This window comes from Siniperca chuatsi, linkage group LG9, assembly GCF_020085105.1.
Source record: "Siniperca chuatsi isolate FFG_IHB_CAS linkage group LG9, ASM2008510v1, whole genome shotgun sequence".
NCBI classification, from domain to species: Eukaryota; Metazoa; Chordata; class Actinopteri; order Centrarchiformes; family Sinipercidae; genus Siniperca; species Siniperca chuatsi.
In genome coordinates this window covers 6,200,977-6,225,992 of record NC_058050.1, presented here as the reverse complement: position 1 = coordinate 6,225,992, position 25,016 = coordinate 6,200,977, and the positions used below count along the sequence as shown (strand labels likewise).

The 25,016-nt window shown below is 40.2% G+C and overlaps 2 protein-coding genes across 5 annotated transcripts in view; one reads left to right on the top strand and one right to left on the bottom strand.

The window, feature by feature from the left end:
- Positions 1–128: 128 nt before the first annotated feature.
- On the bottom strand, positions 129–20,337 carry phf1 (PHD finger protein 1). 3 transcript variants are annotated; one of them, XM_044207780.1, is made up of 16 exons: positions 20,178–20,337; positions 18,721–18,839; positions 18,027–18,105; positions 17,792–17,873; positions 17,040–17,126; positions 16,150–16,244; positions 15,464–15,612; positions 14,782–14,877; positions 12,606–12,674; positions 12,061–12,184; positions 10,576–10,643; positions 9,849–9,986; positions 7,651–7,729; positions 6,076–6,185; positions 5,145–5,231; positions 129–3,874 (listed from the first exon to the last, which is right to left on the bottom strand). In XM_044207780.1, the coding sequence occupies exons 3-16, from the start codon at positions 18,102–18,104 to the stop codon at positions 3,448–3,450; spliced, it is 1,689 nt and encodes a 562-aa protein (XP_044063715.1). In that variant the 5' UTR covers position 18,105; positions 18,721–18,839; positions 20,178–20,337; the 3' UTR covers positions 129–3,447. The 3 variants fall into 3 exon arrangements, with proteins under 3 accessions (XP_044063715.1, XP_044063714.1, XP_044063716.1); XM_044207779.1 differs by lacking the exon at positions 20,178–20,337 and having other exon boundaries at positions 18,721–20,089; XM_044207781.1 differs by lacking the exon at positions 20,178–20,337 and having other exon boundaries at positions 9,855–9,986; positions 18,721–20,086.
- Positions 20,338–21,838: 1,501 nt separating this feature from the next.
- The window catches only part of rgl2 (ral guanine nucleotide dissociation stimulator-like 2), a 32,640-nt gene continuing 29,462 nt past the window's right edge, over positions 21,839–25,016 (top strand). Inside the window, exons 1-2 of one of the 2 annotated variants that reach the window (XM_044207776.1) lie at positions 21,839–22,100; positions 24,353–24,519. In XM_044207776.1, coding sequence (XP_044063711.1) covers positions 24,361–24,519 — 159 coding nt within the window. In that variant the 5' untranslated portion in view covers positions 21,839–22,100; positions 24,353–24,360. The remainder of the gene's footprint in view (positions 22,101–24,352; positions 24,520–25,016) is intronic. The other variant, XM_044207775.1, reaches the window with a different exon arrangement.

Genomic DNA, 25,016 nt, shown 5'->3' with positions numbered 1-25,016 from the left:
GTCACACATACTGATCCCAAGGTCAAGAATGAACTTCCATGCTCATGTCTGAAGTTGTTCTATTAGGCCTGAGTCAGAGTTCACAATCCTGGTTTGTGCTTGTACTAATAGATTAAAAAAACACATTGTAGGAGGTGAAACTTTTTTTTTATTATTCATGTTACATATTAGGTGTCAACGCAGAGTATACATGTACAAACGTAATTTCTCCAAAAATACATCAAACTGAACTTGGACTTGACTACTAATCAGAAAAAGATGACTACCTCTCCCAAAATAAATTATGTTCCTCAATGTTGATGTCTTATTTCCTCCTACTTTGTTTTAAACTAATCTGGTTGAGTTCCACCTATAGAGTACAACCTATAACAAGCACTTGACGGGTATAGACATACCATAGAAAACACACAAATACATTCATCACCATCGCCTAGAAAGGTTCAACACACCCCTTCCTAATAAACTACAGTCAAATAGTCACTGAGGAGGATGGAAATTGCAATGTAACATCATTTCACTGGCCTGAAATGTATGCAAGGAGATAATTCAACAGAGAGGTCAGTATTTAAATAAAATCTGAGAGTTTTGCATTGGTTTGATTATTACAGTATAAATGTTGTATTTGTCTTATGTTTTTTGCAACTAAACCTGTAATACAGTCTTTTTTCAAAGATAAAACTAATAAATGTATACCTTGTGTACGTTTTATCGTAACAGATTGCTGAAATAAACCTCTGTATAAAATATAAACTCTGAAACTTGCACCACAGTATTCTAGATTTATGTAACCTGTTTGCACGAAGATAAAATCCAACTTCAGCACCTCACTTGCCTCTATAAACACATCTGAGAAGAAGGGAGACGATCAGTCAGGCCTTGACTTATGAATTCGTACTTAATGCCATGCTGTACCTTTTAAATTATAGACTGTTAGACCCTGGAAGATACTATGGGTATGAGTTAGGAGTCAGGCCTGTCATTGTCTTCTTTACCTGTACGTGTTAGTTTGAACGCAGGGACTGAACTCCCTACGAAACAGCTCTAGAGTGGCTGGACCTTCAGCTGATCTTTATTACATTTAACACTCAGCAAAAACAAAACAAAAAACGCATTCTTTCCAAATAATTTCCATTCTGGTGACTTCAAACAGACATTTCAATAACATATATATTTCTTTTTTGTTGTTTGTTTGGAATGTACAGTAACATCACAGTTCTGTTCTTATACAAAAAACTCCACTCAACATTATAACTGGTCCTTGCTTATCCATGTGCCCACAGAGAGCCATCCTCTTATTTAGTAGCAATATGGTCTCGTTCATCTATCTGTCGTCTGATTGGTCGACTCAGGTCAGCAGATCAATCGGCAGGTACACAACCCATATAGGCACTATGCAACCACGTCAAAAAATTAACAAAAAAAGTTATTCAGTCATAGCAATATATTGTGAATATATAATTCTATCTATAAAACAAAAGCCCTCTTGTGGCTCCTATTTCTAATACATATAGTAGTCTAAATGTAAATTATGACAAAATCTAACATAACAAATTAGTAACCCCGTAATAACATGTATACAATCTCTTATTAACATACTGCAATGAGAAAATATATGAAAACCTCCAGAGATTTTGTTGTTTAGGAAACCAAAGTCAGACAAGCTGGCGTCTGAGCAGATGAAAGGGCAGGGAGAAACTAGGTGGAATCTCTCAACCGCTACTGTAAAAGTGCCCCTAAGCAAGGCATTAAACTACCATTTGTGTGGCCAAAAACAATGTACATCACTATCTGTACTACTCCGGCTCTTCCTGGCCAATAAAAGGTTACTGCTTTTTCATGAGCAGCCAGTAGCCACCACCCAGCTGTCATCATGCCTCTCGCTGATGATGGAGCGTTCATCACTGTTAATTTCTGGGCTAATTTTCTCACTGAACTCCATGTGAACATTAACCATCAGTTGATGAATGAGCAATTATAAAAGTGAAGGCTGGTGGCGTTGGCTACTGGCTGTTTAGGTTGCTCATCCCTTGGACATCCATATCAAATGCTGGGAAAAGTTACTTTTAAAATATTATAAATCATTTTGTTATCTATAAATAAAACAAATGAGTTAAATTTAAAATGTTCTCTTTATTTACCCACTATGCACTGATTTGGTGATTTGAGTCAGGTCATTTAGATGTATAGATGTCTAGACAATAATTGGGCTAAATCTGGTTTGAAAAGTGAATGATTTTTGACACCCAGGCTACAGATAATCATTGTTTCAACAGCATTTAAATTATTATAATTCAATGCAAAGTAGGGTCTAACTACACATTAAAATATAGTAATTGAAATGCTGGAAAAGCATCTAAGAAACGTTCACTTTTTCACAAAATGTAGCTAGTTTTTAACCTTGATCAATCTTTTGGTCTACAAATCATCACATGAATGCGCACTGGGTACCTTGTGTTACACAATTCATGTCATTCAAATGTCTTTTGTGCTACAAGCCACATTGTTATAGAAGATAATAGTAATAATACTAAATTATTCTTGACTTATGTTGTTTTTTTAAAGAAATGGTTCCACATTTTGGGAAATACACTCATTCGCTTTCTTGCAAAGAGTTGGATAAGATCGATACCACTTTCATGTGTGTCTGTTAAATATGAAGATACATCCAGGAGACCATTAGCTTAGCTTAGCATAAAGACACAAACCACCGTTAGTTAGTGAGCTTTAGAGGTGCTGGAAGGCAGATTTTTTTAACCTTTGGACAGGGCCAGACTAGCTGTTTCCCCCTGCTTCCAGTCTTTATGCTAAGCTGACCATCTCTTGGATCTATCTTCATATTTACCGTACAGACATGAGAGAGGTATCAATCATCTAATCTAACTCTTGGCAGGAAAGTGAATAAGCGGGTTTCCCAAATGTCAAACTATTCCTTTAAATTAGCAACATGTTAGCGGAAGTTTCCTGTTTGATTTATGCAAAATGAAATTACATATCAAAGTATATTCATTACTTGAGCAATGAAAAAGCAGTAATCTTTCTTTTCTTAATTTCTTGTACTATACTGTTGCTTATCTACAGTGCTGTATAACAAGATATGAGTACAATTAAAGACATCTTCTTCTTGATGTGGCCCAAAGATCTACAAATCATCAGGAGGTTTAAATATCTTCTCTCATCACTATAAAACATGATAAATGCAAAGGCATATTCCAAAGTTAACAGTACAAATATCAGAGAAACACTAGCAAAGAGGGACATTTAGTAACGAGTAGTGAGCTATAATGATGTAGAATAGAGGTGATACTATGAGAGCAACCTGGATTTGCAACGTGTAGGGATTTTTTTTTTCTTTTTGTTTTGTTTGTACTTTAAACACTGCCACATATTACATACACAGTATTCCTGTGGCAACTGCAAAACAGTCATTGCGTCTCGTGTTTACCCTCTTCATGTCAGTACAAACTCACGTTTTCCCACTCCACAAGATACTGCACCTTCCCGTCTGGTGTGACGCGTCTCGCCAAGATCCTCACTGCCTCCCCTCCTCCCCAGCTCCTGGCCACTGTCCCGTCCCCCGCCGACTACCACCCCCCCTCCTCCACCGCCACCTCCTCCCCCTCCGCCTCCTCCACCTACGCCACCTCCTCCGCCCATGCCGACCTGGTAAGGGGGCAGATCACGTAGGATGAGGGGCTCCAGCTGCTTCTGCCCCGGCTGGTGTTGGTGGTTGTGTTGGTGGTTGTGTTGGTGGTTGTGTTGGTGGTTATGTTGGTGGCTGTGATGGTGCTGGTGGAGGTGGTGGTGGTGATTGCTGCCATTGGAGTTGAGGGGGTATGGGAAGCAAGGTGGTGGTACTCTGCAGGTGTCCTCCACGCTAGGAAAACAGACAAACACAGGAGTCAGGTACAGCGACTGATTCAAATAAAGTAGGTTATATTCATGAATAAACATATTGCCACAAACGACTTAAATCTTTCTAATCGATATCTTATATAAACAATGGATCAAATGAGTATGTGTAAGGTGAAATGAGTTCCTTGTAGAATTATCACCCAACTCTGCAGTGCCTCTCAGATCTACAGAGCATTTTAGCATCTTTTGGGTCATTGATTTCCTGCAGTTTTCAGTGAAAAGCTCTAAAAACCCTCTGCACTACCTGCCCAGCACCAAACAGCAGATGGAGAAAATTAGCGCCACCTGGTGAACCTAGAGGAGCATTTGGCAGCTAAAGAGCCAGAATATTTCCCTCAAGAGTAGGACTAAGACAGAGCTTTGTCTGCGTTTGTCCGGTGGCCAGAAACGTGACTGCAAATGAATATCAGCTTTATTATGTGATAATATGTCAATGTTGTGTTTACACTGCCCCCAAGTGGCCAACAATTTAATTAACGTAGGTTTAAACTGAAGTAACTCAATACAAATTATAAGAACTTCTCCAAAGGTGAGTTATATTCCTGAATACCAATTACCAGCATTTGACAGTTGATCAGCATTTCAACATACGAATTCTGAAAAATATCACAAGAAAACTCAAAAAGTCCAAAGAGGCCAAACTCTGTGTCAAAACAAACAGTTTTAAACACTTCTGATAACATTTTGATTACATACAGTGATCTCAAGGAAGTCATCAACAAGGACATACAGTATACAGTACTGTATGTAATGATATGTGATTTAGTTCTCACAAATCTTCTGCTTTATACTCAAATGTGTTTCATGCTGCTCCAAAAAAAGACCATTTTTACAACCAAGGATATTTTAGCTAATGTGGAAGAAAGCATAAAAACGGAAGTAAATGAGCTGTTTATCTGCCGAAATGTCCTCAGTTCTTATTCTGTGTATGGTGAAAAGGATCCTCAAGAGCTAAAGCTCAAAGGCAGCAACTGAAGAGTCAGCTGGTGCCATAAGCATCTGATAAGTTTGTGCATAATGTGCATGGTAGCCTGTTAACTTGATTCTGTAATAGTAATAATAATATACAAGCAGGGGAACTCACTGGAGCTACTCAGCTGCCAACAGTAAAATATTGTGGTTGAACAGAACAGCTTTCACATGTGGCTCTGGATGGGCGATTGTACCCTACATGTGACTATATAAATGTCCAGCAGGGGTTACTTTAAAAGAGGATGATATATGAGTAAAACCTGTTGTAGTGATGGAGACTCCTGGAGAGTGCAGTATTTCCATTGTACGTGGTGTGGTACAGGGCATACATCCGCTTGGGAGGAGAGCTGTGGACAGGACGCACAGAGGCTGAAGACAACGATTGCTTTACAACTTTAATCTAAAATAAAATAATATTTTCATCCAGCTGTGTTTCACAACAGCAAAAAAGACTATCGTTTAAAGGTTCAGTTTATCCAAAAAATTAAAAAAAACAACAACATATTTTCCAACTTACCCCTTGTGGTACCTAGCCATGCAGATAGTTTTGTTTTTTACTTAATTTTCCAGATATCTTTCGCTAAGACTTCTGCAGTCACCCCAATACTATGTAGGCAAAAAGAGTTTTGTTTGTTTTGGTCACATGATAGAAAAATAATGATTGATTGATTTTATCAAGTCTCTGCTGTCAAAAGTTTTCCTTGGAAATATTTTCTACAAGGGAATTAATCGCACCTCTGTTGTACTGGCGTGGCAGCAGAAGTCTCGGAGGCGGATATCTCAAAACCTCAGCACTTATAACAAGTCTATCTGCATCATGTTACTTCATAGCTGCGGCAAGGGTGCTGAGGGTGCTGCAGCATCGTCGCCTCCAGGTGGCTGAGGTAAACTATATTTGTGTTGTTGCAAGATTTATTTTCTGTCGCATTACACTATTAACTATCATTATAATCAGAAGGCTCACGCGCTCTCCTGATAGTTTCCTATAATATTTTATATAGTGTCTCAGTGTTTAAGGCAGTTTTCAACCAACAGTTAATCACTTGGTAGAGAGCACAGCGCCCCCTACTCAACACCTGTTCCTGTAGCTATGTGTTACTTGTAATATGGGTGACGTGACCCTTTAACTCTTCTCGCACCATTATCAATAATGTATCAATACAGAAACTAAAATGGTACAACACCCCTTACCTCAAACTAAGCTCCTCCTCTGACTTCCTGGAGTTGTAAAGGCTGGCCCCTCCCATGTAGCCATGGCAACATGGCAGTACGGGGTTGGCGGCAACTGGGGGTGGACAAGCCTGGGCACAGGACACACACAGATCAGCTTTTGTCTGGATGTCAACATCATCACAAGCGTCACTCAAGCTCTGATACATTTGTGCTCAGACATGCATAAAGTTAATTCTGCATATGAAATATTCAGTTTTGTGTTCAATATGTCTATGTCTAGACAAAGGTTTGCATACTAAAAACATAAAAAAAACTGAGTTGATATACATTTTGTAGATTTTTTGCATTCTTAAAAATCACGTAAGACCTTGAATTCCATGTTCCTGCATTGCCTGAGGGCAGATATGTCTATAAATCCACACTACTAGCATTACTGGATGTCGACGAGTCAAGTCATCAAGGCTCATCCGACACAGCCCGCTTAAATGTATCACCTCCATAGCACATTTCATGGAGCTGGCTGGTTATTGAGGCAGCTCTCCTGACACACCGACTCACGACCCATGAAAAGTAAAAACATCAGAGCATCATCAGAGGAATCAATCACTGGAAACGTCATCTGGGCAGACGCCACCTAAAGGTTTTTGCATTTCTCATCGTTGGACTGTGACATATGGCACCACACTTGGCCCATTATCATTTCCTTCTCTAGCGTTACTATGAGGATGGGAGATTATTATTCAGTGGCCTTAGTCGACGTCTGTGCCTTTAAATGGATGTGCTCTGTCAATGCTGCACTGTCAAGGTGCCAGCGCCACCTGGCCAAACTGTAATCGACTGCAAAGTGCACTTGGAAGTGATCCCAGGCTATGCATATCAGCATTCCTTCCCATCTCAGTTTCCCCACTACAACAAACCTGCTCCTCCAAGACGGACGGAGATTAGCATCAATCAGAGGGGCACAATGGGGCCTGGATGTGCCAGAGTGAAAGCGAGTGCTCTGTGGAGCGTATTGTTCCAGGATTACTGTATGTGCACATACACAGATCCGAGTGTTGTGTAGGAGGACACAGTACAATGAGCATTCTCAGTTAAGAATGCTGTGTAAAAATAGTAACTGCCACATATGATGTTGCCTGTTTCAGTGTGATCCGCTGGGAATTGGGTTTGATGATCATGATAAATGCGGTGCTGAACTGCAGATGTTCATGAAATACATGAGCAGGTTTTTGTGCAGCCAAGTTTGCATTTGAATTATGCATTTTAACTGAGCCGAACACACGGCACTTCATCTCTCGCACGCTACTTTTACTCTAACCATAGACTCTAAAGCACCACCAGGCATTAAACATACAGCGAAAAAGGAGAAGAAAAATACTGAGGCACTGAGCTGCACTGGGTGTTAAAAGACACGCAGACTGATCTAGACTGTGAAATGAACCTTCATCACAGTGTCTGACTGACAGGTTATTTGGATCGCAGAGAGCTGTTTACCTGGCTGCATAAAAAGAGAAAAAAAGGAAAAAAATAATCGGAGAGGTTTTGTGGCCCAGACCTCCTTCCTCGCCCTGAAATGGAGACAGAGGCACTGACCTGTGTCTCCATGATGCGACGCTTTGATTTACGTGACTCTGGCCCCCCCACTCTCCTCTGGCAGGGTAGTGACAACGGGCTGAAGTGAACAAAAACACACATAAATTAATGTACAAGCGTAAGCACACGCATTCCCAATGTGCAATGTTTAGTTTATTAGTGTCCCCGTAAAAGCCTACTGAGAGGTGTAAAATCCAAGAAGATGAGAGCAGTGAGATGATATACTGTATGATTTTGATGTATTACATTAGCAACAAACTTTACATATATATGAGCCAAAACATCATCAGCAGAGGGGTTGAAAAATATGAAAAGAAAAACCATAAAACCCTCTTCCTCGATGCCTTCTCCTCCCCAAATTTCCCACATTCCCTATCTCCTTCTTCTGCTTGAAACTGAACTTCTCTCCTGCAGCTTGTCTCCTGACTTCTTTATGAAAATGAGACTGCAGGTCTTAAACCCCCAAAGTGGCCCCTAGAGGCTGAAATGTCCATTACAACGCACAATTGAAAAATGCTGAATGGAATGAACAACATACCCTTCATTTTGCTATAATTAGAGCCATACAGGTAGTTTAAATTAATTAAAATGTATACTCTTGTGTTGACAAGAGTTGACATCTTGGCCTGAGAGTGACGCAAAAGATAAGGTGGTGTCTGACATGGAAAGGGTTTACCTTCTGGAGAGCATTAATGTTCTCAGTAAATTTTGTTGCAATCTGCCATTTAGCCTTGTGTGGCAATTCAATGAAAACCTGTTTGCAGTGTTTTGCATACAAAGATGATCATTTGACCTGGGGTGGCACTAGAGGAAAGCTCATGGAGTGTCCAAAATAGAAAAGGTTCGGCCTCTACGGGCTGTGAATATCCACAGCTAATTTAAAGAAAGTCCTGCCATTAGTTTCGTAACTCAATTTAGACTGGGTTATAGAAGACAATGTTGGTGGTGTCGCTAGACTTGTGTCAGAGGGTCATTTACATCATTGGAAATGATCTTCTGAGGATTGTGAATATCCACACCACATGTTATGTCCTGTGCAGTGTGTTTCTGTGTACTTGCCCTTTAATTGTTTCAGGAAGCTAAGACCAGTCACCTGCTCCTGTCAATCAGTGGCAAACCTTTAGGATAAATTATTTCTTAAATGACTTTTCCTTCTCCACCTCCTCTCTCTGGATGTGAGGGACACCACTTTGTTTATATTTTGTTTCTTTTTATTTAATATCTGTAATAAACTTAAATTTGGTTTATCCAACTATAGTTTCCTTCTTTATGTTACTTCCTCCTGAGCCAATGTTGAAAATTTCATAGCAATCTGTCCTGGACTTACCGAGATATCTTTTTCTGTGTAATATTGACAAACCGACGACCATCATCACCATCTTTAGCCCCAGCTGCTTTTCTGCCTTAATTACTTTAATTACCACATTGTGAACAATCTATGTGGCAGGAATATAGGTTTTGAGTCAGCACTGTGACTTTGACTCTTGTTTTCTTTACTGCTGGTTGCCATTTAAATTATGAAGTATAAATTTAGACAGCAGATATCTCTGGAAAGGGATAATATTTGTTGCCTCTGATGTGACTGTATGAACACATTTCATTACACATCACACATCACATTTCTGTCAGAAATAGGAGTGAAGCCTAAAGTGATTTCAGCCAATAAGATCAGTGTCTCTTGCTGGCTACTGGAAACTTGCAGCTTGTAGATATTTAGATGAGCAAAGGAAGGATGAATTACTGAAGATACGTATATTTTTTTCCATATAAGTAAACTTTATACTTGTGTTTCAGAGACTCAAATATGATTTTTGTAAAAAAAAAAAAAAAAAAAGAACCACCAATCCCATTCACATTTCCCTTTAAGACTGCTCCACTGCAAATTATTCAATTGTAATTCAGTCCGAATAAGCACCAGCTATATGCTAAAACTTATTTAAAATGAAAAGCGTGTCTATGAAATCTGCAAACTACAGGACACATGCACAGACACACTTACGGATGTACAAACGTAAGCACACAGGGGGGCTTTATACTCTTTTAGGAGAATATTAAGACACGGATACTTTTGCTGGCATATGAAAATTGCAGTCCTTTGATTCCTAAAGTTAATTGTTCATGCATAATGACTATATGCCCTGTGGGAATCCTAGAGCTCTTATTGAGATAAGAGCTGAAAAGAGAGACGTTGTCCTTACTCTGACCTTCTCCGGTGCGTGATATTGATAGGTGGGTCGGTGATGAGGGGCGACGAATCAGATGTCAGCGGAGGTGGGGCTCGGACCTGTAGCCCAAAAAGACACTTCTTCTTCTTGATCTCCTTTCCGGAGACAAACCTAGGGCAACATCAAAGAAACAGCTTGTACAGTCTGGTGTTGGTTCTTAAAATGTATCATCACCTTATGTGTGTATGTGTTTTTTCATTACTCCGCTTTGATGCTAATAATGAATTTAACATTATGTAACGAAATGTACTTAATCTCCTGATGAAAAAGTAGACTCAGGAACATTTCAAAGGTATTGCTGTGTAATGAAGTATACGTTATTAGAGCAGACTTTGCCTGTAGAAATTTGCAGTTTTGTGACTGCTAGGTTTTGTTTTTGTTTTTGCAAAATTCTATGAAAAAACACTTAAAGCAATTAGACCTCTAGACTGGTTATTGTGATTAAAAAATGACTTGTGTCCTTTTCTAACAAGACAAAATAAGCACCAAAAGGTGATACATTTCATCAGGTCTAATTGGCAGTTACATTTTGCTCCCTCTTTATTCAAAGTCACACATTTCACCTCGCTTATTTCAGCCTGGATGTCCAACCTTACAAACTACGGAGCACTAAGAAGACTCCTCTATTCATAGAGAGCTACTCATCAATCCAGTCATGTGTGGTCGGTGTTTATTCTTCTCATCATATGCGATGACTTACCTGTCTTTGTGGGAGTTCAGAGCGTTGAGGAGATTGTGACAGCGGTCTTGCCTTGGCGTGTCAGAGAGCTAGAGGACAGACAGGAATTAAAAATCAAAGCTGTGTTTACACAGTGGACGGCCATCAGACAGAAAACCTTTAATGCATACAATCCTATTCTTTTACAGTCGCTGACAGCAATAGTGTTAATATGGAAAATTACTTGTTGAAGCTACATGGCAGAAAAACCCTGCTGTCATGTGATGACAGGACAAAAAATACATTTCAAAATGTCTTTTAAAAACAGCTTAAAGGAGAACCCATAACCTCAGATAGATGTTCAGGAAATGCTCAAAAAATTCCCCCTGGTGTCTCTCTCAGTCACCTCTACTTTTATCTTCCTGTTTATTCTCTGTGGAGCAACTTCAGACAACTTTGAGCCTCAGCACTCTAGTTTGAGGATTTGTCAAAACTCATTCATATTTACAAATGCTGGTCCTAGATCAGTGATCCCCAAACGCTTGTCACCCCGGGGGTACTTCTGTATATATATATATATTTACAGTGGTGTGCAAAAGTGTTTGCCCCCTTCCTGATTTCTTATTTTTTTGTCATGTTTTGGCATGTTTGTCACACTTAAATGTTTAAGATCATCAAACTAATTTAAATATTAGTCAAAGATAACACAAGTAAACACAAAATGCAGAATTTTAAATGTGTGTGTATATATATATATATATATATATATATGTATATAGACTTTATAATCGCTTCAAAGATAGGGAGTCACCACTTTTTTTTGTCTCTCTTTACCATGCCGGTTAATCTGAATGAATTATACTTTGGTGTTCATGGTTTCCGTAAAATTAACTGAACAATTGAATTGTGGAGAATCTAACCAATCTAATGATGTGTAGCATTGCCATATTACAAAGGTGACAAAAGTTTAAACATTTATATTTGTATGCGCAATCTAACAATCTTAGAACTAGCTAGTATTGGACAAACAGTTGAAACTGCTAAATGTAATGGGTAAATGGCTGAAAAAGTTAGCTAAAAGTAATGGATAAATAGTTTAATTGTCCAGTAGTACAAATGCAAACCAAACCAACCTAATCAATTGTATGAAAAAATATAGTATATTCACTTTTACATAGCCTAACCCTAAGTAATAGTGCTAAACTAAATGCACTTTAAAATCAACTGAAATTAACATATTTGGAACATGACGGATGATGAGGGGTCCTTGAGCTCATCTGGTAGAGCTGTGGGGATACGTCAGCCAAAAAAGGTTGTGAACCACTGTCCCAGATCATAAAAAAAAACAATATCATATGTAATTCTTTAACTTAGTGGTGTTCCCCTTTAAGCTTACATAGAGGTCAAGCTTTTTTTAACTTAAATTTTACTTTAATGGTGGTTAATAGGCTTAAATCTCAAATGCAAAAAGGCTGGCAGCATTTCACATCATTTCATCATGGTGCTTAAACGAGGAAATATCAATACCGCGCCTAGCAGCAACGACTCCCAATTCTCATTGGTGAAGGACAGGATTTCATGGTCAAAATCAAAGTATTTCCTCTTGCAGCACAGTGAGAGATGGTAGAGCACTAAATGAGCCAAATCCACCCTGCATTTTAAATAACAAAATAGTGAGAATTAGACAATAAAAAAGGTAAAATACAAAAAAGACAAAAAATAAAACTGGAAAACAATTTTCAGATTTCTTTTACATATTTCAGAATATTTTACAACATTTGTGAGCCTAGGTTGATATACCACATTTTTATTACACACAGCAATATCAGTCTATGCTGTGTTGTTGTGTGAAGTAGCACTGACTAACAAAATTAAGTTTTCTCTCAAAATAGACATGGAATGTACTGAAAAAATTACTTGTTCTTTAAAATGTGATTGAAGAAGAAAAACAAGAAATTAGTTTTAATTAACTCCTGATGTCTTTTCTATTACTTTCAAATAACCACTGTGTAAAATTGTAGTGATTTTTTTTGCTGCAAACATGCCAGTAAAACTTTTACTGTTAACATCACCAGGTCATGGGTAGTCTTTGGATGGTCTCTGGTCCCTTTGTACATACTGAGCACTGGAACTGATAAAACCTAAAAAGACACATGGGAAAAAAGTCAGACAGGCATCATGTGACTCCGTGAAATACCATTTATCCTAAAAAAGCGTATGTTTCTCCTCCTTGATGACTTTGTTTGTCATTGAGTTTCAAAAAACAGTTGTTATCCTAAATTTGGTCTTTTCTATGTGAAATATTAGTCCTTTGTTTTTATCCTCACATACAATCTGTACATCGCTGTCTTCATTTAAAGCATATTAACTCTGTGAAAACTTTTTGTCCTCACAGGCTTCTTATCATTTAGTCCAAGCTGATCACATACACTGTGCTTTTTTACCTCTTTACTTTACTTTGCACTCTGTCTTCTCTAAAAAATCAACCTGAACTGAAAATAAACAGACAGGTTTATCTGTTTCACTACAACATTCTGTTCTGGGTGACCCTGAACCTCAGCCCATACCACAAAAATATTGTGTGCATCTGTCCTTCTATATGCAGGTGTTCGCTGAAGGTCATTGAGAAAGATGAAGTGCAGACACAGTACAATGGCAGCACATGCTTACTATTCCAACTGTGAACTCAGTCTTCACTCTTCCTCCATCACCTGCTCAGCGGATGTTGTACCAATCCAGCCTCACTCTCCCTGACTGTCAATCTAAATCTAATCCCTCCTTTTTTCCCCCCTCAGACAGGTTCAGCAATAACACAGTGTCAGGGTGGGTGTAGAACCCAGTCGGCTAACACAGATGGTTAATGACAATAATAACTTAATGGATGGATACATTTTATTACACGCACGAGATGCAAACTGCACTGCGATAAGCAGCTTGCATATCCTCCCAACATCATATCTGAACTACTATTAGAGAGGTGATATGTCTGCTCTGCTGTCTGTCGCTGTCCCTTTGCTCTGAGTATGTGAGGCGCTCTTGTCCTTGTAACACAACCCAGTGAGTACATTAACATGCACACTAATAATTCTTAAGCTAATTAAAATTATTCTCTGACAAGTGAAGCTGTCGTGTATACGTCTTCATCTGATTACCTAAATCAGACTGAAATCTACGGTTGAGACGGTTAATCAATTAGTCAATTGACAGACAATCTTGATAATTGATTAATTGAGTTTGTTATTCATCACATTCACTGGTTGCAGATCCTTAAATATGCTGCTTTTCTCTGTTTTATATGATTGTAAACTGAATATTTTGAATGTTGGTTGGAAAAAACAAGCAATCTGAAGACGTTACCTCTGACTCCGAGAAATTCAGTTTTTTCACTCTTTTTTGACATTTTATAGATTAAACGACGAATCAATTAATCAAATAAATTGTCGACAGATTATTTGAAAATCAAAATAACCTTTAGTTGCAGCCCTAGTGAGTTTGCAATCAGAGTACATGTAAGTCAGTTAGCACAGGTAGGTTTCTGCTCCGTCTAAACCTGAATTTTGTACCTAACAAAGAAAACACATGTGGTGAGGGGTAGACCAATAAAAAAAGACTGATCAATGCAAACCAGGTCAACAGAGACGTTACATGTCTCGCATGAAAACACAATCCAAATATTAGATCCTGACTGATATATCAGCATGGTATTATCAGCTAATATTGACCTACCACAAATATATCGGTATCGATGTATATGTTGACAGATATGCAAATGTGAAAGTGCAGTAAAAACAGCTTTACAGGCTACTTTATTTTTCATTTGTTTATCTTAATTTCTTTATTTCAAGTTTAAAATGTGCTTATTTAAAGGGATTATTTATAATGATTGAATGTTCAAACCTTACTGGCATTTTATGTTTATTAATTTAGTTTACTCTACTGTCTAGACTGAACTATCCTTGTTACAATTCTTAAATGACCAAATGTGAGAGATCAGTGCCAAAAATGTTATGTTATTTATGTTAAGTGTAAAATAGCTGATATGAGCCAATATATCATTATCAGAATGTATTTATTTTCACTCTCAAATATGGATATCTGCTTCAAAAATCCCATGTCCGTCTAGCTATACCAAATATTGCCTTAAAATTTGTGTGCATATGAACATACTCGGAACTGATTATAGAGACAAAATTATAATTCTGAATATAAAGAATCCAGAGCTTTTTACAGTAATGCTCAGTAACGCACCTGTCTCCATACAGTAATGGCTTGGCTAGACACTGTGTGCAGGCCTCGTGGAACCACTGACCACAGCTTCCACACTGTAACATCTTCAGGTTCCACCTGCAGTCCAACATGAAAACATCAAGAGACTTTAAACACATGAATGAATGAATGTCTCGAACGTGTCGCCAGACAAGTTTGTTTTTATGTATAATTGAGGGAAGACTGAAGGCTGATGACTGCAGTTGCTACTTCACATTTTCTAAGCTGAAATGTGTCTTGAGATGTAAACTCCCACCGGGTCCTACAACTCATAAAGATATGGCAGTTGTGAGTTTGTTTTACACGGTTTTATGTGCCAAGTGGGTGGAGTTTGCCACATAAGCAAAAGAGTGCAACATAAGCAAAGCAGCAAAGTATGGAAAACACAGCAAATGCATAAAAAAGATTTTTTGATTGACAACTTACCTGACGGTATCTGAACTGATGCAGTAAACATCACTCATACATGATTCCAATAAAGTCAAAACAAACTCAAACTGCTAATACTGTTTGACACGTCTGATATGCTGCATGCAATTTGCAAATAATCCACAAGATGACTTTGAGTTAGATGAGATCACGCTTTCAGAGAAAATGCCTAATGTTAAAGAACATACATGAACTGTACATTCAAACTTTAACTGGCCTCTGCAGTGTCACTCACTCTCCAGGTCCGGCACAGTAGCAGTAACACTGTTGCTGATTGGTCAGATGCTGCGGGTCCCAGTCTAAAGACGACAGCTGGTAGGGGAGCCGGAGTTTCATAAATTGCATGAGCCGGGCGAAGCGTCCCCGTTTGAGGGCCCCGCCTCTCTGAAAACACAATTTTAGGACAGAACTGATTGGTCGGTGACCCCTCAAAACACTGTCATGTCAGAACAGCGAGGGAGACAGATCACATTCGGTGGGGAGAAAGCAATTCGTCTCATTTTATTGTAGGTCAGCTGTGAGAGATAGTGTCCAAAGCAGCGGAAGTCTGGACAATGAGATATGGACATTGAGCAATTGACAATTAACCGGGTGATTTCTCATCTCATATCTACAGAACTGGAGCACATGTGATTGATTGACTTTAAATGTACTTCTCTCAACTTCAGCATCATTTTTCAGCTTCATAACTATTGATTCTTCATGATTTCTCTGACACAATGTAGAACATCTAATATTGAAGTCAATACTGAGGGAATTTTTTTGTCTCGCTTTTGCCTCGAATAAACCCATTTTCTGCTGTATAGTGTATAGTAACAGTATAGCGACAGCAACGCCTGATATATTTGACTGGATTTCTCCCATATTACACACTGAATATTTTTTGCCCAGAGTGTGAGACGGAGAGATTAGCAGCCTGACCTTGGTTGAGACTGCAAAGACACATTGCCGACATATCCACGAATCGCTGTCAGCTTCCGGTTCGATGGTTGGCGTGTGGCACTCTGGATGATAACCTGTAATGGGAGGAGGAGGCAAAGCGTTTCATTCGTGTTTACAAGACAGACAGCCGGAGTGACAATAATGGCAGACCAGTTCTATGTTTAGTGCTCTGCTGGTTTGTTTCAGCAGTATGCAAAATATTTTACTATACTGTTTGGATCTAGGGAGCATGGAGTATGTTTGTCTGCTTTTTCCTCAAAACAAACTGTCAGCAACCCTGTTTGTCTGACAGAGACATGACAGTAAAATGTACTTCCCTTTCCTGCGCGTGCATCCTGGTGCTGAGTGTTTGTAAAACTCCTTCCGACTTGCACTTCAGTGTACAGTATTTCATTTCATCATAATACTTTTAAAGTCCCCCTCCACTCAAAAATATGTTTTGCTTATTGCTGCTTCACTTGGATGTTTGAGTTTCTCTGTGCAGAATGATGTATGTGCAGAGTTTGACACTTGAAGGCTGTTGTCACATTCATCTGCTGAAGGAGGTCAGACACAAATTCTTATTCAATGCAGCGTATTTTTATGTCTTAAAATATGTCTGGAGGGGATCTTTAAATTAGCCCAAGAAAAGACATCTTGTGGCATTTAAGTCTATGAATAAAGTTCCATGTCTATGGGTATCTCTTTTTCATTCTAGTCAGGATGCAGGTGCAGCAACTCATATCTGTCATTTACGATACATGGTTTTCTGTGCTGTTTCCTTTAAAGAGCAACAGTTATTTACCATGTTGTGTCAAATCTTCAAGGTCAGTGCAAGAACTGGTGGAGAACCATTGCTTGACAGCGTATGAGCAGGCGTGCTTCCTTACCGTGGCGACATTTAAGACAATTTATGAGGGGTTCTTTAAGAGGCGGAGCATCACAAATACAGCAAACTTCTTCCACTCCAGCAGCGACTGAGGCAAACAGAGAAAGACACAGAGAGGCAGGGGAGGGGAGGAAGTAAATGTGAAAGAGGAAGACAGAGAGAGAACAGTCAACAGCATTAATTTATGTATATTGATTCACATCCTTGCCACCTCATTGATTTCAGTGTCTCCTGCACCCTTTTAGATTTCACTTCATTTGAGAGGTGGATATTCAGCCTGGTCCTAACAAGCGTCCAACTTCCCCCTTCGCTTGATGTAAAGTGGAGTGGGGGCGCCATTTCCCTGAGGAGTCATTAGTCTAATAAATTCATAAATAGACTCTAATATACCAATTACTTTTCAACGTGCCCCGATCAGAGTACTCAGAGCACTCAGCATCATAACCTTGAATGTGACAGTAATTTCATCTCTGCATTTTTTCAACGACAATTCAGAGATCCTGAGACAAAAGGTACAAAAAATGAAAAGTTTTAAGCTCACAAGGGGAAATAATCAGAAAAGTATTCCTTCAAGTCCTCAGGTAAAGTTTCAGAGTGGAAACACCTTTAGTTTGAGTTCAGCTGAGCATTTGCGCATTCAAAAACTCAAACTAGGAGCATTTTTTTAACCCAAGAAATACAAAGTGCTCTCAACAGGAAGCTATTTACTCTTCTAGCTGAGGGGAGAGGTAGAAAAAAAAACTTTTTTCTTACATGAGTGAATGTCCTTTCTCAGTACCCAGAACTCCGAGTTGTCCTCAAATCTCACCAGACAACATTGCTTGACTCCATCTACCTGAGAGGGAGATAGCAGGTGAGCGGAATGATTGACAAAACTAAATGGAAGTCTTTTCAAATCCAAGCGAACACACTCACTGCACACACACTGCACACACACTCAAAAGTCTCTTTCTGTCACACACACATACACACTCCCACAAGCACTTACTCTTTTCACATTGCCGAGGTACAGTAGTCCATCACTCCATCGAGCCAACACATCATCTCCTTCACTTACTCCCCCCATCCTGAGGAGAGAGACAGAGAGGAGAGAGAGAGAGCAGGGCTCATGTGAAATGGAAATCCGATTTATTCGCTGAATACTTTGCTGCCATTGCTGACAGAGGGGTTTATGGCCCCTGCGTTTCGGCTGGCTCTCAGACAGGCGGGCTTCGTGCAAAGGGGTTAAAATCCCCCTCCCACCCCCCACCTCCTCCTTTTAGACCAGAGCATAGCGACAGCCTGTATCCACCACAGTGAAAGATGAGAGTGAGTACACAACCAGAGAGCAAGACAAATGATTACTGCACACATGAAACACACACACACACACACACACACATACAACACTGCATGATGACTGCTGCAATACAGTTTGACTGAATGAGCAAAAAATCACTGTGCAGCTACTTGAAGCATCTGCCAGGCACTTTGCTGTTTTCTTCTTCTTCTCCCAACATCTTAAAAACTTGAACAGATGCATGAAATGACTGTGCAGACATTATCTCTGCACGTTGAGCATTTGTTCCAGTGCATGCACTCAAGTCAAGACAGACGCAGGATACATAACAGTGTACGTAGCCTTTTGTGAATCAAAAAGGAAATCAGGCAAATTGTATAGTAAGCTGGCCGGTGAAGGGTACCTGTCAAGTCGAACTCCTTTCCGTCGGGGTCACAGTGATTCCTGGGCAGGCTGGACATGAAATGCCCTCATCTGCTGTGGATCTCCGCTGCCCAATTACTGCCCGCTCGGATGCGCAGCCTGCGTGCTTGCAAAAAGTGGATGATGTGCATGTATGTCCCTGTCTGTGCCAAGCGGCTATGTGTGTCAGTCAAGCCGTCAGCGAGGGGGGGGAGGAGGGGGGAAAGGCGACTGTCCGTCTCTCAGCCTAGTTTGTCCGTCCTCCGCGATGCCGTTTCGTCATGTCCCCGTCGCTTTTGCCTTCCTATCTCCCCCTCCGCCACCACCTATTGATGCTATTAAGGCGGGTTTGTCTGAGTAGCACCGGAATCAAGCCGCCAGAGACGCCATCATCCCTGCCTCTCGCTCTCGACCGACTTGTTGTGACGCAGACATAAAACACCGAGATAGAGTGGGAGGGAGATACTGATAGAGGGGGATCCAGAGGTGGCGGGGGGGTCCACGGCGAGAGCACCTTCCCGTCTGAGGGATTGACCCTAAATCGTTGTGACAAGGTGGGATTGTGATGCTTGGCAGCGGGAGGGAGGGATGGCGGTGCGCTAAAAGCCAGCGGAAGCAGCGCGCGCAGCTACAGGGGCCAATTAAGCGGCCAATTAATGAGTTTAGCCGCCTCATTAATTGGTCTCAAACAAGAGGGACCAGCCAAGAGTAGGAAACCCGTGGAGGAAAGTTTTCAAATTGAGATGGCCGAGCAAGCAGCGCCCAACACTTAAACTTGTCTCTATCAGTATTGATTATTAGCCTGAGCCTTACCAAACTTAACGGACTTTAGGTGATGTGTTTGCTTTCTTCATTAAAGGGGGGGGGGGCTGGACATTATACCAACTCTTCTGAAAAATAAGTCAGCTTCAGAATGACACTATAAAAATATGCAGCAGACTTATAATGAGGCCACTAATGTGCACCACATACAAACTAAGACATTTTTCTCCCTTAAAAATCAAAACAAGTACATCATTTTTCTTTCAACAAATTATACAATTTGCACATTTGGAATAGCCGATCCAGGACTCTTTGCTGAAAATACTGGAAGCCAACTCCAATGTGGACAAATACCACATCTGCAGGACAGATGTGGCATCCAGAGGGTTATCTCCTCTCACAGGACATCCGGGATGTAATTTAATGTGTGAAGGAAAGTAAAAGTATGGCTCTGATTACACCAACTCAAGTCATTGCCCACATCTAAGGTATCTGCCACAAACAATGCTCTTCTCAGTAAGATCCAGTCATAAACCAAAAATGCAAATTGTTGATATGTTTCAAATTACTGAAAATCTATTTCCTGCTTCAAAACAAAGACACACATCAGTCCAAAACTGTTTCACAGAGTCAAAGACAAATTATTCAATTATAACGATGCTTAATTAAGCGTAATGTACAGTAGATTATACTCACAGTTAAGTTGATTTGGGAGAATAACGCGTTTTAGCTACAGGCACATGTATCCAATTCAAGGTGTTGTTTGTTTTTTTCCCATGTTTGTGTCTTTTCTTGTTTATTTATGTCTTACACATTACTCACACCAGTCAAGCGTGTGGTAACACCGCCGTGTGGTTCAAAATGGCCCCTGGCAGATTAATATGTGTTAAAGTGCCAATTTCCAACTGTTACCACTAGGTGGCGAGCAAATACAAGGACTACAACTGCACTGCAATCAGCCTGTCAGTCTGAGGGATGTTCAGGGTCATTAAGTTGAGTCTGAAGTGAAGGCCATTCGTTATATCCTGACAGGTGTTACATGATTGCATAGGATATGATTTGCAAGATAAATCCCTCAACGTTTCTCAAGTCTTTGCCTTTTTTGTCTTGAAATACTGGAGAGTTATACCTCCTCAGGACTCTACAAACTAAAATGAAAGGAGACAGAACATCCCTCTTTGGTTGACAGCTCATGCAGTGTGATGAGAGGTTAGGCATTGCTTGGCTTTATAGGGTCCCAAGCCAAAAAAAGGTTGGAAACCAGATTGAAATCATATAAACCTTGAAATGATGTTATGTGATTTGTGTACATTATATCATGGCTGTGTCATCATGTATTGTGTCTTTGTTTTGTTTCTTGTGTGTCAGTGAGTCAGAAATTCTCACCAATGTATTTCAACTTCCTGTGGATAATACACACAGTCGTCACCATCACACGACACGATGGCTGTGGTAATCAGAGTGGCAAGTTACCGGTTACAGACAACCCCGTTCATCATTGCAACAGTTGAGGTAGGCAACAACAACAACATGACTGGTGTTAGTCAGTCCTTTGGCATGGACGCTCCTCACTGATAAGAGCATCAGCTGATTAATCAAAGATTGTTAGGAGAGGTACGCATGATCAGTGTCATGAGATGTCATGAGACTCAAGGGGCACACACACACACACACTGCCGAATATGCGTTTGGGACATGTCTGTGTGTGGCTTATTTGACGTTAACATCAGTGGTGGATTCAGATCCTTTCCTTCAGTAAAGGTGTATACCACAGTGTAAGAATACTCCATTACAAGTAAAAGTCCTGCATGCAAAAATTTACTTACAAGTAAGTCAAATTACTCCCCTGTGAGTATTATATTAATATCACTGGATTCTTTTTTCTCACTGGTGCATTTACTGTTTAAGTAGCATTTTACTGTTGGAGTTGGTCAAGGTGGAGCTAATTTTAACTTTTTCATATACTGTTGCATTAGTATAAGTTTATTAAAATAAAGTTATAAAGGTAACCTATGGGCTTTTGGATTTAGGGTCATGGTTACGGTCAGGATTAGGTTAGATGAGGTGAAGAGGTTACAGGTTTAAGGACTGTCACTGGCAGCAGAAAAGCGCGCGTGTGTACGTGCGTGCGTGCGTGTGCTTATGTCTCTCTATCGGTTCCTCAAGTCACATTTCTCCGGAGGAGCGGTGCATTGGAGCCTGTCTGCAGTACGGTATCCTCACACTGTGTGTCCTGTGTGTCGCCCGGAGAGACGGAGCTGTTGCCAAAACGCTGAGAGCACAACATACAGGAACTGCGACGCCGGAGAGAGAGAGCGAGAGAGGGGGAGGGAGAGGGAGGGAGGAAGGGAGTTTGCAGCTTGACCAGCTATCAGCTGCTGAAGGCTGGACAGACGAGCGGTGTGGGGACACTGATAGAGGGAAGAGAGAGGGTGGGGGCGGCAGGCGGAGGACGGAGCTCCCTTGTCGTTGTCGTCGGTGACGGTGGTACAGATGGGTGCGACTCTCCTCAGCTGAACCGGCCACCGATCCATTATCACCAGCGGCCATCCAATGCAGCCTGAATCCAGCTGACCACAGTTGGATAGCTCACATCCTGCGAATGACACTTTGCTCTCAGTAAGTTGAATTACAGCTTCATATTTCTCTTCCTCTATTTGGATTAAATGTATCGCCTATTTTTTAATTGCCAGTGATTTCATGTCATTGAGTGACGCACAGTAGGAAGCAAATGTCATCATATGTCAGTCTTGTGTGTTGTAATAGGAGTGTCAGCACGTACAAACTTTTACAGCCCTCATACTGTCAGGCTTTATTTTCTTCATCCAGTCTACCTTGTGACAGAAGCTATCATTAGGACTGAACATAACCGCAGCACCACCCTATGGCTGCATTTATTGAGCAGAAAAGGAGCATTATGGGGTGTGACTTGACTGTAACCTAGTTACAGCTGTAAGCATATGTGTGTGTACACCTCAGTCATATGTGGGCTGTTTGCTTTGGTCAGAGTCAGTGAATAGCAGGCATTCAGACTTCTGCATAGCTATTGGTCAGGGCATAAACTGCTCTGTTTATGACTTGTTTTCCCTGCAGGCCTGCATGTGTCTTTCCTCTGTCATGCAGACTGCAAACTGGTTTCTTAAGCAAGCTTACAACGAGCCAAATTAAATACCTACAGCAATGATAAATGATCGTGTAAGAGAAAGTAAGTATTGCACAAACGCTACAGAGCTGCAGGAGTCCAAGACAAAGGCACAATGGAAAGTTGGGAGTGCCAGCACATTTTTATATCACACTTGAGGCTATTTACCTCCTGCTCTTTCTTATCCAGAGCTGTGAGAGTCGAGACGGGGTCTTTAGGGGATTGATTCTGTAGCTTTTCAGTTACAGCAGCCACCTGACAGCCATTCTGCACATTTTGCTCAAAGTCACAAGCACACATCATTTATCAACATGTTACGCACTACCTGCACAACTGAGTACTCAAACAGTGGTTTCATTATAATGTTTCAGGCTTGCATCATTGTGTAAGAGTTCACATTTCCACATAGCGTTTACGCTGTATCAACCTCTCCATCTTTCTCCCTCCTACACCTCTCTTCCTGAAACAGTGTTTACTAGATGCCTATCTTCATGGCAATCCAAATACCAAAGAGGGGAAAGGGAAATGGAAGGAGAGGTTGCTATGCAAATCCTGACCTGCTGTGGGGCACAATGAATGTGTTAAACAAATTAACCATGAAATGGCCTCCTAGCTACCATTAACTTACTGTTGTGTGTTCCTTTCATTTAAAATGTCTTGAATTTGCACTTAAGGTTTGCTGTACTGTTTTTATTCAATGTTTTTGTTTAATTGCCAAAGTCAAACTGTGCCTGATATACTGTCCAATGTTGATCTTTAGCAGGTTCAGAGTATTCATAGTTAGTCACATAGTTACAAACAGGGACTCATTAAATAGACTGTAGTGTGATCACAAAAAGTTCAGTCTATCCATCTTTTTGCTTAGAAATTTGTCCAACTATACATTTATTTGTGTAGTACCTTTCAACAAGGCAATTCAAAGTTCTTTATATAAGTCACAAAAAGGGCATTACGAAGGGATCTTTTAATGGCCAGAAATTATTATAGCAAGCAAAACCTGTTTCAATGTTCAGACAGGTGTATTGTTTTAAAAAAAATGTGAACATGTCCCTTAAGATATAAAAGAAACACAAGGTGATATAAAAAGACACAAATTGCATTTAAGAAGAGTAAAATGAAAAATAAGCTAGAATTCAATAAAAAGAAGAAAAAAATGATTGTGCAGTGTAAGATATGAATGAATAGTCCCAAGTTAATTTAATAAAAGGCAGTGACAAACAGAAAAGTTTTAAGCCTCAATGTAAAGAAATTTAAAGTTGGAGCAGACCTCAAGATTTCTGGGAGTTTGTTTCAGATATGTGTACATAGAAACCGAGCTTCTCCATGTTTAGTTTGACTCTGAGAACGGAAGCAGACCTGTCCCAAATGACCTGAGAGGTCTGGGCAGTTCATAATGTACAGTAGCAGCAGATCAGAAATGTATTTTGGCCCTAAACCATGCAGTGAGTTATAATCCAATATTAGTATTTTGAAATTCATTCGTTTACACACAGGAAGCCGGTGCTTTCCTGGTCTGAGTGACTGAGGACTCTATGCTAATACACTTTTCTAGAGTGATTTATAAGGATAATAACAGTATAATAAGCTTCAAATGTTACTTTGTATTGTCATGAGCACTAATGAACATGTTATCACTTATTTAATCCCAACAATCTCTCAAGATGTTTGCCTGAATAGCTGCCTAAGAGACCACAAAACACTTCTGTTCTTATGTTCCTGTCTGTGGCAGCTGGCACCATGCTGCCCCGTAACTTGCGAACAGGTGGTTATGACCTGCCGGGGGTGGAGTCAAGCGACGTGCCTCTCATTGGCTACCGGCCCTTACCACCTGACAGCGGCACCCCGAGCAACCAATCTGGGAGGGGGAGCGGCAGCGATGAATTGGAACCTTCACAGGTGAGTGTTTTCCTTTTGCCTCATTGAAACACATCCATCATTTTGTCACTTATGAAGATGTGATATGAAGTTGTACTATTTCTCAGAGCTTTGTTTGTACCTTATACTTTGTTTCTACTACCTATTTTATTATTTTTTCTTCTGTTCACACATTAAAGTGATGTGATGGAGCTGAGAGGGGATTAGGAGAACTTTTTATTTGTCATTGCTCTCCTGGCCGATACAGCTAACAGCATTTAGAACAGTCCACTGTGAAACTGTACAAGCTGCGTTAATATACAAGTTTCTTGAATAAACAGCAGATGTGGTTGGCTGGTTTTCAGAAAACCCTGAGGGAATAAAGTCAGTGTGATACAGACAGAAAGAGAGTGATAAAGATGCCGTGTGTGTATAAAGTGAATAAATTCAACCAGTTACATAGATGCAAATTAAACTCTTTTTTCAAAGGAATATTGGCACGCAGACTCAACACAGGGCAATAACGTTGTAGTTTCACA

Coding starts and splice junctions, on each gene's coding strand:
- phf1 (XM_044207780.1), bottom strand. CDS start 18,104: ATGGGGGGAGTAAGTGAAGGAGATGATGTGTTGGCTCGATGGAGTGAT. Junction 10,644..12,060: donor AGTCGTTGCTGCTAGGCGCG/GTATTGATATTT, acceptor TCTGTCCTCTAG/CTCTCTGACACGCCAAGGCA. Junction 5,232..6,075: donor GAGGAGGAGCTTAGTTTGAG/GTAAGGGGTGTT, acceptor TCCTGTCCACAG/CTCTCCTCCCAAGCGGATGT.